The following is a 15,341-nucleotide window of genomic DNA, read 5'->3' on the forward strand; positions in this document are numbered from 1 at the left end:
AGGCTGTCAGTTGGTGTTGGTCTGAGCATAGCTCTATGGTCTGCTGAGGCATCCAGTGATAAGTCGGCATGTAGCATTGATGGCTGGATCCATCTTTTAGCGTGGGTAGAACTTTCCCAGACTGGCCACGCATACTCTGCAGGTGGTATCCGCAATTTTAGTTAGTTTATTCTTATTCTTACACACACAAAGCTTCAAACATCACTAAAGTCACACTTTGGCCGTGTCCGAATTGGCGACTTCGGCTACAGCTACGGCTAGATCAGCGCGTCTGTCAGTGTTGAAGGATAGGCAGACGCCCTAGCCGTAGCTGTAGCCGAAGTCGCCAATTCGGACACGGCCTTACCTTCGTCCTATATTATTCGTCGCATCGAAATGGATGAGTTCCAACAGTAGAGGGCGCCACTATACAATTGGTTTGACTTCTAGCTTGAGAAGCAATACACTGACCCTGTTTTTATCTACTGCAAGGAATTTATCCGCAAGGATAAAGACAGGACTTGCTTTTCAGAACCAGCGATTTCATTTGATACAACAACATTGGATAACAAATTTTGTATCTTTTTCTGATTGGACAGAGGTAGACGTTTGCCTTGCGGTGTATGCATGTGAATCTAGGTGCAAGGTGAAGATGGAAGGGGAGTGACTTACGCTAGAGGCCACAGTCTGGAGTTATTCACGCAGCCTCAAAGTGTAACATAATTTAAATAATTTGGGGGCTAATCATCCTTACTCGCAGCTAAGAGCTGAATTGCGAAGGACGCGTCTACACGTGTTCGAGAAGCAGGCATGCAAGGGCGCCTTTGGCTGCCAGCCACATCAACTCACTAGCGACCTTCTTTGCAAATCTGTGCGATGTCGCAAATATCTTTGCAAATATTTGTGATGTAGCAAATATCTTTGCAAATATTTATGCAGATGTTTGCGATGTCGCAAATATCTTTGCAAATATTTGCGATGTAGCAAATATCTTTGTACATATCTTTGCAAATATTTGCGATGTCGCAAATATCTTTGCAAATATCTGGCGATGTCGCAAATATTTGCAAAGATATTTGCGACATCGCAAATATTTGCAAAGATATTTGCAAAGATATTTGCAAAGATATTTGCAACATCGGAAATATTTGCAAAGATATTTGCGATGTCCCTTCAGGGCCACCATATGAAAGTGTCCAATCCACACAAACATGCCTCGAAATTGCACGGTTTTTCTTTTACCTTGCGAACTAACACGGTCGGCCATTTTGTGAGGTCAAAAACTTGACCTCACAAAATGAAGTAATTTTGAGCCATTTTTGTAAGGATCACTATATTCTTCTTTTACAAGATATTTCCTACCATTATGTATTTTTTAGACCATCTCGCCAGATATCCAAGGCCGGTGGTGTCGCATGCAATTTAGTCCTCTATGAAATACTATCCGGAGGACATTATCTTCTTTGCCCCCCCCCCCCACCCCCCATCCCCCACCCTCCCCCCTCCCCCTTAATTTAATCTTTGCCCCCACTTGCCCCACCAAATGAAAATGTCTAGTTACGCCGCTGCATCTGACACCGGCAACGTGTCCCTATAAGCATAGTGGTGCACGCTGATTATCACTTGGACACATAAACTTCACAACAAAATGAAACTTTCAAAAACTAAATAATGTTAAGTTTGCCACTCTAACGGAAACAAAATAAATGCGAGTTCGGGTTATCAAAAGGGGAATAACTTTTTTTTCAGCTTGTTACTTTCAACCGCACGAGGGCGCTGTTGTTGCACATATTTTTTGCTTCCACAAAATGGAAGTTTCCGTCGAGACTTCGTAGCGTTCTTAACAACCATCAAAACGGGTAATCAAAGTTTTGTTTTCCCTTTACAGCACACTTTTAAGGATATTAACATTTTTAGAGAAATATTAATAATTGGTTTTACTTGATTGAAAAGCGGAACTCTTTTTACTTACCGTTGTAATGCCAGACTTGCTGTTTTCGTGGTTTGCACTGCATTGCACCAATTTCGTGAAAAAATAGAAGTGCAATTGTTTATCACAGGAGAATACGGAGAAAGGGAAACATTTCCGAATCCGGTCGCCACTTTTTCACTTATAATGAAAATAAAATAGACAGTCCAATTTTACTCAAAATCATTACACAAATTCTAAGGGTACGAGCTTGATCCTATGTCTAAGTTCTAACTCTAGTCTAATGAATCTTTTCATAACACTCAACAAAGTCAAAACATCATCATCATCAGCTGATCATTAATTGAAGAAAAAGGACAAAAACTTACCAGAAATGGTCACAAATTTCCAAAGTTGAGTTTTGAACTTGTGCGGGCGACGGATCTGAGTGATGTGTGCCTGATGGCCGGCTGATGACTTGCTTGAAAAAATGTCAAATCGTTTTTTTTTTCCCAACATTATTGAATTTGAAGTCGGTAAGCATGCAAAGACAAAGTAACATTAATAAAGATTGAAAAAGAGGCGGCCGGGTACAGATGTTTTTTATGAATATTCCATTTTTTTAAGTTTCTAATATTTCTTATGTTGTTTCATAGAATAGCCTTTTTTATATAAGTTTTAAAGGGGTTAGGCCTATAATAAAATTTGTAATTATAATGTATAAATGGCCCAACGCTAAAATCACTGCCTTGCCCTACTCACTGAAGTCCAGTGTACATTTTGAGCTATTGATTGAGAACAGAGTTCATAAGTTAGGAAATAATTCAAAATAGAATGCTCATGGACCAGCGACTAGGATTTGACTTTACCCAACTTCACAATGACCTACTCCTAGGACTGTGAGGTTCATTCCACTATCGTTGAGACGACGATAGCAGAACGAACCTCATGAAATCCCTCCCAGCTTCATGTTCAGAGTCCTATCCCATATTTTTTTTTAAAGAGCAAGTTGCTGTTAGGAAACAAATCCTTAGTTGCTGCGTCTGTGTGAGCTGAAGGCGGAAGCTGCATTTCCAGTAAGTTGTCTTTTCATCTCTGGCTGCAAAGATGATGGAGTTAAATCTGCATAGGGCTGACTACCTCCAGGTAATGTAGTCCCTATTATTATTCTCACTTCATTTTAATTTGTTTGTATCACAATTTTTGATTCTTTATTGCTTTGCTAGATGTTAAACTTGAATAAGTCTACCTGAATCACAACTATGATTTTTGTACAATTTATAACTATAGACATTAAACCAAAGTATGTATGAGAGAGAATGACTGTTGCCTTTTTGGTGTTTATATCCCCATGTGCGAGTTTGCCAAGTTCCCTTGACGGGAAGTTCATAATAAAAAATAAAATAAAAAAACAAACAAATAAATCAAAGGAATTACTGCCAGGTTTTAAAATGGACATGGGTCTGGAATCAGCAGATTTTGGGGGACAGAAAGGTGTGGAGAATCATCCTGATTCGAGGGCATCACTTGACTAAAGTGTAATTTTGTTTGTTTACAATGAAAATGCACTAATTGGAGGGGAGTGACATCACCTAGTAGAATGAGGTTTTTAACAAGAAGTGAATTTGTCTTCTCACTAGGTTGGAGTGACGTCGCCTCGAAGCATGAGGTTACTACCGGAGAAGAAACCCAAAGCAGTTCAGAAAGTGGCTGTCGCAGATCAAACTGGCGTATTACAGTGCTTCAATATGAAGAAAGGAGAGCCAGTAGTAAGTATTACTTGTTTTTTTATCCTTGTACTCAGTACTTTCTTGAGTTCTGTGCAACAAAATCTAAAGGCAAATCACTCATGTGGGATTCAAAGTAACATCCTGTGCATTGCTTGAGCAGATGTCATACCACTTGACCACCCAGCTAGCCGGTGGCTAGAGGCAGTTTAAATCCTCTGTTTTAGCAGTGGGTATGGCAATGATTTAATAGATGTAAAAAAATATTAAGAATATTACTAAGCATAAAGTATTGTACATTTGCTCAAGCAATGTAAAGTTCAAGGGTTCGAATCCCACCAAAGTGATTTGCCTGTGGATTTTGTTCACAGCACTTGGAGAAAGTACTAAGTATACACTGTTTAAAACACATCAGTTTAAGGGTAAATAACCAAGTTACATTATTTACCATAGATACAAAATTAATATCTAACAGTAGTAAGTAATTAGGTTCCGTTTGCTTACTACCACTACAAGGGGAGACCCCGGCCTGTGTGCCAGGAGTTACAGTAAAATGTTTAAAGCAATCGCACATCGGTAAACAGTATTGTCCAAAGGCCCACACTTCAGGTATCACAACGTATATTATATAAAATAACAAACCTGTGAAAATTTAGGCACAATCGGTCATCGGAGTGGGGAGAAAATAACGGGACAACCCACCCTTGTTTCCGCACGTTTCGCCGTGTCATGACATGTGTTTAAAATAAATCTGTTATTCTCGATATCGAGAATTGATAATTGTTTTAATGTTTTCTCTAAAAGTAAAGCGTTCCATGGAATAATAAGTCGAGGGAAGTCTTTCACTGTTACCTTCTGTAAACCCTGTAAGTTATTTGTAAATCGGTGAACTTTTAATTTTTTTCTGTTCAAAATTCTCCAAATGATAAACGATTCAATTTCTTTTTGTTTTTATAGAGTGCCTTTAAGACTCTCCCTGGACCTAAGATTGCTCGTCTGGAGCTCGGAGGGGCCTTGGGAACGCCTCCGGACAAAGTGTTCATCACATCCGGGTCAGAGGTCAAAGGTTTCACCAAGAAGGGCAAGCAGTTCTTGGGGTTTGACACCAATCTGACAGAGAGCATCAAAACAATGTAAGAAATAGGTGCTAACCAAATGTGTGCTTACCAAATAGGTCATAGCCAAATTGGTGCTAAACAAAAAGGTGCTAAGTATTTTTTTTTAAAGCTTTGCATGGTGCGGATAAATAGGAAGAAACTATAAATAAATAGTAAACTTACGGGTACAACCATGTGTAATCTCTTTTGTGGGAGTGTTGGCTCTAAAAAAAGAACCAGTGTGTTTTCTTTTCCGAGCCAACACTCCCACAAAAGATTTTTACACATGGTTGTACCATAGAGTAACAGTTGTACCTGCTAGTTTACGATTTAGTTATAGTTTCTTCCTAAAAAGGTGCTTAACCAAATAGGTCCCAACCAAACAGGTGCTAACCAAAAAGGTGCCAACTAAAAAGGTGCCAACTAAAAAGGTGCCAACCAACTGGTTGCTAAACTAATAATAGTTGTTCATCAATCAATCAATCAATCAGAGGGAATTTATATAGCGACAAAATCAACCAAAGATGTTCAAAGGCGCTCAAAACAGTTGGATGAAGTTAATGTTGATACACTTGTTGGAATAGAAAACATTTGAGGAGTTTCTTGAAAATGTGAATAGTGTTTTAGCAACGTTGATGGGGTTAGGGAGAGTGTTCCATTCTTTTGGTCCAAAAAAGGAGAGTGAGCTATCAAACAGGTGCCCAACTTCGAAGAGCTGCTTAAGTACAACAGGTAGCTAAGCACTTCATCAGTTATGCTCACCAGAATAAGGTCACCATTCCTGTTCACATATATCATCCGTAACTGGTATCCGCCTCATATTTTCTTTGCAAACAATTGCGCTATGAAATGGAAATTCTACAGTAAGCACAAAATCGGCTGCTAAGCATCTCTATGAAATTGGGCCCTGAAGTTTGTTTTATCTTCCAGGTGGGTATGTGGCAGCCATCTTTTCCTAGGCGGTAATTACATCTTTAATCACTACATCGATTGCAAAGATGAGAATTACTATCTCTGTAGCGACCGCATCAACGATATCATCTGCTTGCCGCTGAACCGTGTCAAGGAGGTGACTCCCGTCCTAGCGTGCCAGGATCGCGTCTTGAGGGTTCTAGATGGATCCAACCTATTGTATGAAGTGGAAGTGGCCGGGCCCCCACAGTCACTGTGTTTGTTTGCTGATGAGGGAGGTACGTTCTATTACAGTATCGGGGTGATATGTTTTTGTATTTTGAAAGGAATTGAGTGTCGTGCCCTAGTTGTTTAGTGCATCAGCTTTTGGTATTGTTAGAGTGAGATTTTGGGTCCTGGTGATGAAACTTGTTCTTGGGCGAGGCAATTGACCATTATTGCTTCCTTCTTCTGATTGAACACTAAGTAGCAGCTTGTGTGTGTGTGTGTTATGCCTTAAAGGCAGTGGACACTATTGATAATTGTCAAAGACTAGTCTTCACAGTTGGTGTATCTCAACATATGCATAAAATAACAAACCTGTGAAAATTTGAGCTCAATTGGTCATCGAACTTGCGAGATAATAATGAAAGAAAAATAACCCTTGCAACATGAAGTTGTGTGCGTTTAGATGGTTGATTTCGTGACTTGAGGTCTCGAAATCAAATTCGTGGAAAATTACTTCTTTCTCGAAAACTATGGCACTTCAGAGGGAGCCGTTTCTAACCATGTTTTATACCATCAACCTCTCCCCGTTTTTACTCGTCACCAAGAAAGGTTTTTTGCCAATAATTATTTTGAGTAATTACCAATAGTGTCCACTGCCTTTAAACAAACCCAGTACAACTGCCTCAAGTGGATCCCATAAAAATAGCACTTTATAAGTTTAATTTGAAACATTGGATGGTGGAAGAATAACTATGAGAGGTTTGCGGTAATTCTATGTGAATACCTTTCTTGAGTAGTGTTGGTTCTGAAAACGACTCAACATAAGCAGCATCAAGCAACAGAGGCCAGTATCATCCTGAAGACAGTCGGAGCATGCTGATCGAAATGTTAAGTCGTTAACCTTCGGTTCTTTTCAAAACCAACTCTACTCAAAAGAAATTTTCACATGGTGCTACTGCAAACCTCTCTTAAAAACGCCATAAGAATCCTGAATTCTGATTGTAATTGTAAAATTTTCTCAAAGGTGAGGACGGTGAAGAGGTTCTGTATGGAACATCTGATGGCAAGGTCGGACTGGTGCAGCTTGGAAGGTTGGAACATTTATTTATTTTGTCTTCCTTTTTCTGCTCTTCTCACCCATACACTCTTTCTGAGATGTTGATCAAAACAAAAAATTAAGTAGGTGTTTTGCAGGATTGGTAGAGCTTAATTACATATAGAGACAGTTTTCGTTTTGTGTGATCAACATGAAACCTGTGAAAATAGTGGGAAACCATGCACGGTTTTCAGCGTGTGAACGCAGTGTCATTAATCTCGGTTGTAGCAACCAAATGAATTGTTGCTTTGGAGGTTTTTTTAAACTGATGTTTTTATTCTTAGCAATCTTGTATAACACTTTGATTAAGCTTTACTCCATTCTCCACCTATTTTTTCACCCTGTTGTTGCTTGTCAATAAATTCCCATCCCCTCTTTTTAAAAATGATGCGTTCCTTAAGTTCTGTCATTTTAATTCTCCCTTGAACAGAACTACTCCAAACCATAAGTGGGAGATACCAAATGAGAAGCGTAATGGGGGTGTTCTCTGCATGGATAACTATGACATCACTGCAGACGGGATAGCTGATTTGCTGGTGGGGAGGGACGATGGCTTGATGGAAGTGTACGGATATGATGAATCTGATGAACCTGTTTTGAGATTCAGTCAGGTATGTCTCAAAAAAGTTTGTTCCTTATTCCCCAGGGCCCCCTGCCCCCATAGGGAGAAGCCAAAACCACAGAGCGTTAATAATAATATAAAAGTCATATATATATATAGCGCACGTATCTACCAAACAAGTTACTCAAGGCGCTGAGTATTCAGAAAGATAGGTTATTGCAGTGATAAATTCTGAGACCCAATTATGTAGCGCCTTATAAGGGTTTACAAGGTGCTATGGCGCATACAGCAGCCACAGCCAGAAACTGGGGCGAACCCCTTCTCTTTTCGAAAAATGCACTGGGTTCTTTTACATGCGTTGCAGAACACATGGGACCAACGGCTGTACGTCCCCTCCGAAGAACGAAGTAATGGTTAGGTGTCTTGCTTAAGGACACAAGTGTTTTTTTTTCTTCTTCTTTTTATTCCCCTGGAGGGGGAAATTTATTCAAGTTTCTTCAATGTACAAAGCTACACAAACTACTGGTAAAACCAACTACTTATAGAACGATACTAAAAGAGAAATGGCAAATGGGAAAAACACAAGTGTCTTGGCTGGGGATTCAAACCCACACTCTGCTGATCAGAAACACCAGAGTTTGAATTCAGTGCTCTTTAACGATTACCAATTAATATTTGTTATTTTTTTTTTCCTTCAGACTTTGAGCGAGAGTATCAGCTCTATTCAGGGAGGTGTGTTAGCAACAGCCGGATATGATGAAATAGTTGCATGTACATATGCAGGTAAACATTATCAGTCATGATTTAATATGATTCATTTGAAGTGAATTCCATCACTATACTTGCATTATGACATATGCATACTAAGCACTCACTCTACAAGCACGATACAAGTGCCTGAACGTTTTCCACTGTCACCTTTGGTTCGCCAATCAGTGTTATTCATTCCAGGAGTAATAATAATAATACAAATAAGGAATGTTTATGAGTGCAATGGTGTGAATGTGTTCATGAGTTGAAAAATGGAATATTCTATTCAACGAGGCGTAGCAGTGAAGACACGGGCAGGCAGTGATGTTTTTTGCTCAGTGTGCAATAGTACTGTTCGGATGGAACGAAAAATGCCTGCTGAGTGACGTAGCGTGCAATAGTACGGACAATCTTCCAATCAAATGGCAAGGATCTGCTTTGGTGTTACATAATAAGACATAAAATTTTATTACGCGATTAATACAGTTTCTAAGTGTTTCTAAGTGCATATTCAGTATTTTTCTGTAAGGTATGTGGGATTATGTTTGAATTATGAGACCTACTCCTTTTACATAGCACCAAGTAATGGTTTACAAGGTGCTGTGACGCAATATGCTGCCAATCAAATTAGGAACACTGAGGTGAACCACTTCTCTTTTTGATAAGTGCACTGGTTCTTGTACGTGCATTACACAACACACAGGACCAATGGCTTGACGTCTGATCCAAAGGCAAGTCATCATGGTTAAGTGACCTGCTGGGATTGGAACCCACAGTTTGTCGATCAGAAACACAAGGGCCCAATTTCATAGAGCTGCTTAAGCAAAAAAATCTGCCTTAGCAAAATAATCCTTGCTTAGTAAAATCAGAAAACCGGCTAAGACTCCACTCAATTGTTTTGCTAAGAAAACAATAGCCCAATACCAGTCACAAGCAATGTATATGGCATGAAATTTTGGGCAGTAACACGTGTAAAATAAGCAAGCAATTTTCGTGCTTAACCAAAAATTGTTTGCTTAAGCAGCTCTATGAAATTGGCCCCAGAGCTTGAATCAATCATCTTAACCGCTCGGCCAGGACATGCCACGTGTAAGAGGCCAGAGGTTTTGATTCATAATTTTAATTTCCTTCATTGTACAGGTTGGATTCAAGGACTAAGCACGGAGCCGCCTCAAAAAGAAGCCGGGCCTGGAGAGAAAGTCAAAGTCAGTCAAGACACTCAGAATAAGATCACGCATCTTAAGTAAGTCTCAGTTGTTTTGAGCCGTTTCTGTCACCATGGTCCAGTGGTTAGACTGCAGGACTTGCAATCACAAGGTTGTGGGTTAAAATCCTACCAAGCTAACTCTGATTTCAGTATGACTTTAAAAAGTATTGTGGTCTAATTGCTGCATTACAATTTATTGATTTGTGCAATTTATAATGATAGATGTAAAACCAATGTATGAGAAACATTGGTTGTTGCCAATTTGTTGTTTATATTCCCTTGTGTGAGTTTGCCCAGTTCCCTTGAAGAGAAGATCATCTTAGCAAACAAACAAACAGAATCAGGCATGTTTGAGTTCAGTTGATGAGCAGCATACATGTACCTTCCCTCACTTTCCAAAGCTGTCTACTGTATTCTATAAAGATTGCCAGCCAAACAAGCTGCTTAGCAGAAAAAAAGGGGTTAGAATTTTTTTTTTCTGAACAAAAATTAGTAGGGAACCCGTCTCATAAATATGATTTCACGGCATTCTTGCTGGTAACCTACTTCTGCTTAGCAAGATTGTTTTGCTGAGCAGCTTAATGAAATTGGCCATACTAAACATACTAAAAATGAGTAAGTCATAAATTCTGTAAATATGATTTACTTGACTAATAGGCTGTCAGTCTATTACCGGTAAGCAAGATTTTCTGATTTGAGCTATGTTTAGTACAGAAAGAAAATTGGACCTTTAGCCAAGGGCCCAATTTCATAGAATAGCACTAAAAGAAGCTGAGCACAATATAAGTGTGCTTACCAGAATAAAGTTATCACCCAAAATACCATTCCAGATGTGCCATCTGTGACTGGTATTCTGCTCATTTATGCTAAGCAGAAAATCATGTGCCATGAAATCTGGCCCTGAAATTGTGGAAACTTAAGTTCACTCACATCATTGCCTGAAGATTGTTGTGTATTGGGATTTTTTTTTATATATTTGTCAAATTCACAGGACAGAGCTTGAAAATCTTCAACGCCGTGTCATCCAAGAAAGGGAGAAGTACCACTACTCGGCAATGAACACTAAAGCCATCTCGGCCGTGCCGTACTTCAACATCAACGATCGCTTCTCGCTGAATCGAGACGATGCTAGCTACACGCTAAGCATCGAAGTACAAGTTGCTATCGACAACGTGTTGCTGCAGAGTGACGTCCCGATTGATTTGTTGGACGTAGACAAAAACTCTGCTGTGGTTAGCTACAGTTCCTGTGATACAGAGGTGGGCTAACATTTTGACTATTTAAAAAAATATTTACAGCAAAGGGAAAGTTTTATACGCTAGATGGCAGCATATATTGACCCAGTTCACCTGACGCCATCATCAGAAAAATCTTGAATGCGCCATACTGGTGGGCAGGTTCACTGCTTTTTTATATAAAACTCTATGCTGTGCGTTATACAGTGAAGTGCACATTTTAGGCGACGCGGCGTTAATACACGTAAACCTAACTGCCCACCAACATGGTGAGCGTGGCATCAGTCGCCGCGAGTGACGCACGTACAAGGGGTCAATACCTATTGGGGGACTTTTGGGACAGTAGTTGGCAGCAGACTTACCAGGTAAATCCATCGTTCTCAGAAATGTGTCATTCTCAGAACTACGTAAACAATGAAAATTTACCTGGTAAGTCTGCTGTCACCCAACAGTGTTTAAAGTCTGCAATTTCTGAGAAGAGGTCTGCTGACAACTAGTGATAATAATAGTAATCAGTAAAAAGATTGTGTATTCTACATGTAAGATTGAACTTATTTCGAAAAGTTGTGTTTTTTTGACCAACTACATGTACATATACTTACACTTTTTAGTGTCAACAATAGCTGTTCCCACTAGTGTGTCGGAACAGCTAGTAATAGTATGTAGGTTCTCTATCACACCCCTAGGGGTGTATCAAAGTGTTCATTATTTGGTTTTCAACAGCATAAGCAGAGCTATGTTTTGAATTATGAGACCCATTTACATCTACTAATGGTTTTACAGCTTATAACACTGGGTTCTTATTTAGCGCTTTATCACACACTTAGGGGCATATCAAAGTGTTCAGTATTTGTTTTTCAAAAGGAAAAGTATGTAGCACCTACAAATACTTTTCAAGGTGCTCCAGCGCATTCAGCAGCCACTGCCAGAAAACACCACCCATGAACAACCGCTAATAAAGTGTATCTTATCATTTTGTAGAATGGCAACTTCCTGCTGGCTACCTATCGATGCCAAGCCAACACAACGCGGCTGGAGCTGAAAGTGCGATCAATAGAGGGCCAATACGGTGTATTACAAGCGTACATCACACCGCGGCTACAGCCGAAGACGTGTCAAGTCAGACAGTACAGAATCAAACCTTTATCTCTCCATCAGAGGACTCATGTACTTGATGACACAAGGTAGAACTCCTAGATAGTCTGTAGCGACAGCAAATCAGGGCCTGAATTTGGGGGGAAATATCCACAAGACTCCAGGGGTTGATTTCACAAAGAGTTGGGACTCGTCTTATCTCGAGTTAGGACGGGTAACTCGTCCTAACTTAGGATTAATCTTAAGGTCTGCATGCTACAGTCCAGGGTTGGGACTCGTCCTAAGTCCTAAGATTAGTCTTAAGTTAGGAAGAGTTTTGTGAAATCGTCGGCAGGGCTTGTAGCTCAAAATGTGTACTGGATCAGAATTTGCTTAACAAGACTAGCGTTCAAATGAGAATGGTTTGACATGAACTTAATTTTTAATTTTTTTTATATTATATTTTAACAATGTCTGGTACAATGACAAGTTTACTGCTTCAAATTCGAATTTCTCTGAGACGGCTATTTGGAATGGTTAGGGCCAGATTTTAGCAACCTCTAGATGGGCAAACCCTGGTACCATTGTGTCATACACATTCATTCAAAATTGTGTGTGGTATTTCTTCCATAAGTATGCAAAAGCTTGCCCTAAGTTACGTAACATAGCAACTGTCCTTAAAGTTTGATCAATTTAGTTTTAATTTGGGATTAAAAGCTGACTGGAACGAAATTTGAACCAACGACCTATGGTTTAACGGGACCTACATTTTTAGGTCCAATTCAAAAGACAAAGCAATAATGGTATATTTTATATAATTCCTAGTCTGCTGATCAGAAGCACCAGAGCTTGAGTCCGGTGCATTCTTAAACCATCTCAGCTCCCTGGGGAGTATACAGCCTGTGCTACAAATATGTGCTACTAAGCTAAATCAATCTCAAGTACCATCTCTGCCCTCACAGGTACCCATTTACCCCTGGGTGGAGAGAAACAATTATAGTTAAGTGTCTTGCTCAGTGACACAAGTGTCACGACTCCCGAACCCACACTCTGCTGAAAAAAAAAAATCAGTGCTTGAGTTCGGAGCTCTTATATTCTTATACACTACAGTTTATGAGTGTATTCTCACCCTTAATATTTCTATTTGAACCATTTTATATTTTGCCTGTTCACCAGGCCGATGAACTCGCTGAAGCTGAGTGGTCAGTTCAGCTTGGCCGAGATCCACTCCTGGGTATGTTTCTGTCTCCCTGAGATTCCAGATCGGACCCCGCCCGGTGACAGCATCAACTTTCACTTCCTCTCAACATTCCTGGATACACAGCTAGATTGCTTCTATAAGTAAGATCATTTACTTCTTAAAGGGTTTGGGTACTTTTTGTAAGACACTAAACACAAAAATTTCCACAGATTTACATTAAACTTACAAGGTTTTGAGATAATGATGGTAGAAAGCTTCCCATGGCAAATATTACTTGCTTAGGTGCTGTAGTTTTTTCAAAAATAAGTAAAACACTCTAGGATGGGCCTACCGATCACAAATTCTATATGCAGCATGGTATGTTGGTTGGTAACCTTATTCTGATAAGCATAATTTTGTTTTGCTTAGCTACCTACGGTAATTAATTACCAAATTGCACTCTCTTTTTAGGAAAGGCGAGGGCATTTTCCGTTCCGACAATATCTCGACCATCTCCATCTTGAAAGATGTCTTGACGAAGGAGGCAACAAAGCGTAAGATCAATCTGAACATCAGCTACGAGCTTCAGGATGAATCCGTCCCTGACACCTTGAAACGTCTCCATCCAAAACTGGAGTATCAACTCCTCTTAGCCAAGAAAGTGCAGCTCATTGATGCATTAAAGGTACACAAAGAAAAGCTCTCTTCAAATTTGTTTTCTTTTTTTCTGAAACGTTTTTTTGAATGCTTTACAAATTGCAATGAAGTTTGTTTATATAATTTCTGTACTTTTGTTTTAAATGATCAACCAGTTTGCTCCAGGTTCTCCACAATTTTTCCGGTACCACCCACAAGTATCATTATTACACAAACTCCCAACAATTAAATGAACGCTACCAGCTTTTGAAATTAAATTTTCACAGTTTAGTTTTCTTGTATACATAAACATTGAAAACAAACAGCAAAGTTACATTTTGTCATCATCACCTTGTGAGACAAACCTTTGACGTCATTGATTTTGTCTCATCAGGAGCTTCAGATTCATGAAGGAGATCTTGAGTTCATGTCTCCAGAGTATCGGCAGATTCTTAGCGAGGCGGACAAACTTCAGGCAGAGTACAAGAAGCAACCCTGTCACCTTGAGAGACTGTACGGTACGTTAAGTTCACAAACGCCTCTCTATTGTGGACCAATAGGCAATGTTATGTGAAGTTTGCCTGATTGCTTCTGTGTTGGTTTATTCATCAATAATCAATAATGTGTGTCAAGGTTAAGCCGTTCAGAACACCAGATTCATGGCTCTGATGTTTCTGATAAGCAGAGTGTGGGTTCTTATAAGCAAGACACTTAACCATTTTTGCTGCATCTTTCCAATGGGACGTTAAGCTGTTGGTCCCATGTGTTGTGAAAATAACCCAGTGTACTTTACAAAAAGAGAAGGAGGTTTGCCCAGGTGTTCCTGGTTTCGATTGCCTGTATATTGAGCCACAGCACCATTATATTGTGCTATAAAACAAAATTTGTGTTGAATTGTCTTCCAAACACTTTAACAAGAAAACAATTTTGGTGTAAGATGATGATGATAATATTGTTAACAATTGCTTTATTTCTTCCTATGTTTCTTCAGGCATGATCACCGATCTCTTCATCGACAAGTTTAAGTTCAAGGGAACCAACGTCAAGACTAAGGTACCTCAACTCCTCGAGGTACTAGATAACTACGAGCTTCAAAACCTCATTGATTTCTTCACCTCGGGAGGGTCGTAAAGAACTCTATAACTAAAGCATTATTTATTGAATATTGAGAAATGTTGTTTTTTAGAGGTCGTTCAAACACAGTACTTAAGTGGGTTTGAAGGCAGTTTAACTCATTTGAGTTTAACAACATTGTGTGTCTGCACACGTTGGGAAAACTTAACCGTATACCATACAGCTAAACCCTAAATGAGTTAAATTGGTCGACGAGGGTGGTTTAACTCTTAAACTACTTCAGGTTTTCTTTTAGCACGGTGTGTGGCAGAATAAAAAGTACCACATCCAGTTTTAACTCAAAATAGATGACTGGTGTTTGATCCTTGCTGTTTGACCTCTTAAAACCGAAGACAAACCAAATCGGGTTTAACTTTGAACTGTTTTAATGCAGTTTTATTTGTAGGACCTCTGCTTGTGAAGTTAAACCGGGTTCGAGTCTTACTTAGGTTGGATTAGCTCCTCTGTATTGTTAGAGGTAGTTTATGAGATTCTGTTGACCTCGCTTAAAGGAACATTACAGAATTGGTTTTGCTTGCAAAAAAGTTGCTGTCAGTGTAAGCACTTTTTGTTATCCACCATATATATTAACTGACAAACATGTAGAAGTTTGAGATCGATTGGCCATCTGGGTCACGAGAGAATAGTAAAAAACGC

The 15,341-nt window shown here is 39.5% G+C and overlaps 1 protein-coding gene across 1 annotated transcript; it reads left to right on the forward strand.

The window, feature by feature from the left end:
* Positions 1-1,541: 1,541 nt before the first annotated feature.
* On the forward strand, positions 1,542-15,263 carry LOC117293410 (Bardet-Biedl syndrome 7 protein homolog). The gene is made up of 15 exons (XM_033775731.1): positions 1,542-1,838; positions 2,892-3,034; positions 3,529-3,657; positions 4,573-4,748; positions 5,643-5,902; positions 6,856-6,922; positions 7,358-7,538; positions 8,188-8,272; positions 9,380-9,482; positions 10,438-10,705; positions 11,663-11,865; positions 12,932-13,096; positions 13,407-13,620; positions 13,966-14,089; positions 14,563-15,263. Exons 2-15 carry the CDS (start codon positions 2,996-2,998, stop codon positions 14,700-14,702), a joined length of 2,154 nt encoding a protein of 717 aa, XP_033631622.1. The 5' UTR covers positions 1,542-1,838; positions 2,892-2,995; the 3' UTR covers positions 14,703-15,263.
* Positions 15,264-15,341: the final 78 nt, after the last annotated feature.

The sequence above is a fragment of the Asterias rubens genome, chromosome 8, assembly GCF_902459465.1.
Source record: "Asterias rubens chromosome 8, eAstRub1.3, whole genome shotgun sequence".
Taxonomy (NCBI): domain Eukaryota; kingdom Metazoa; phylum Echinodermata; class Asteroidea; order Forcipulatida; family Asteriidae; genus Asterias; species Asterias rubens.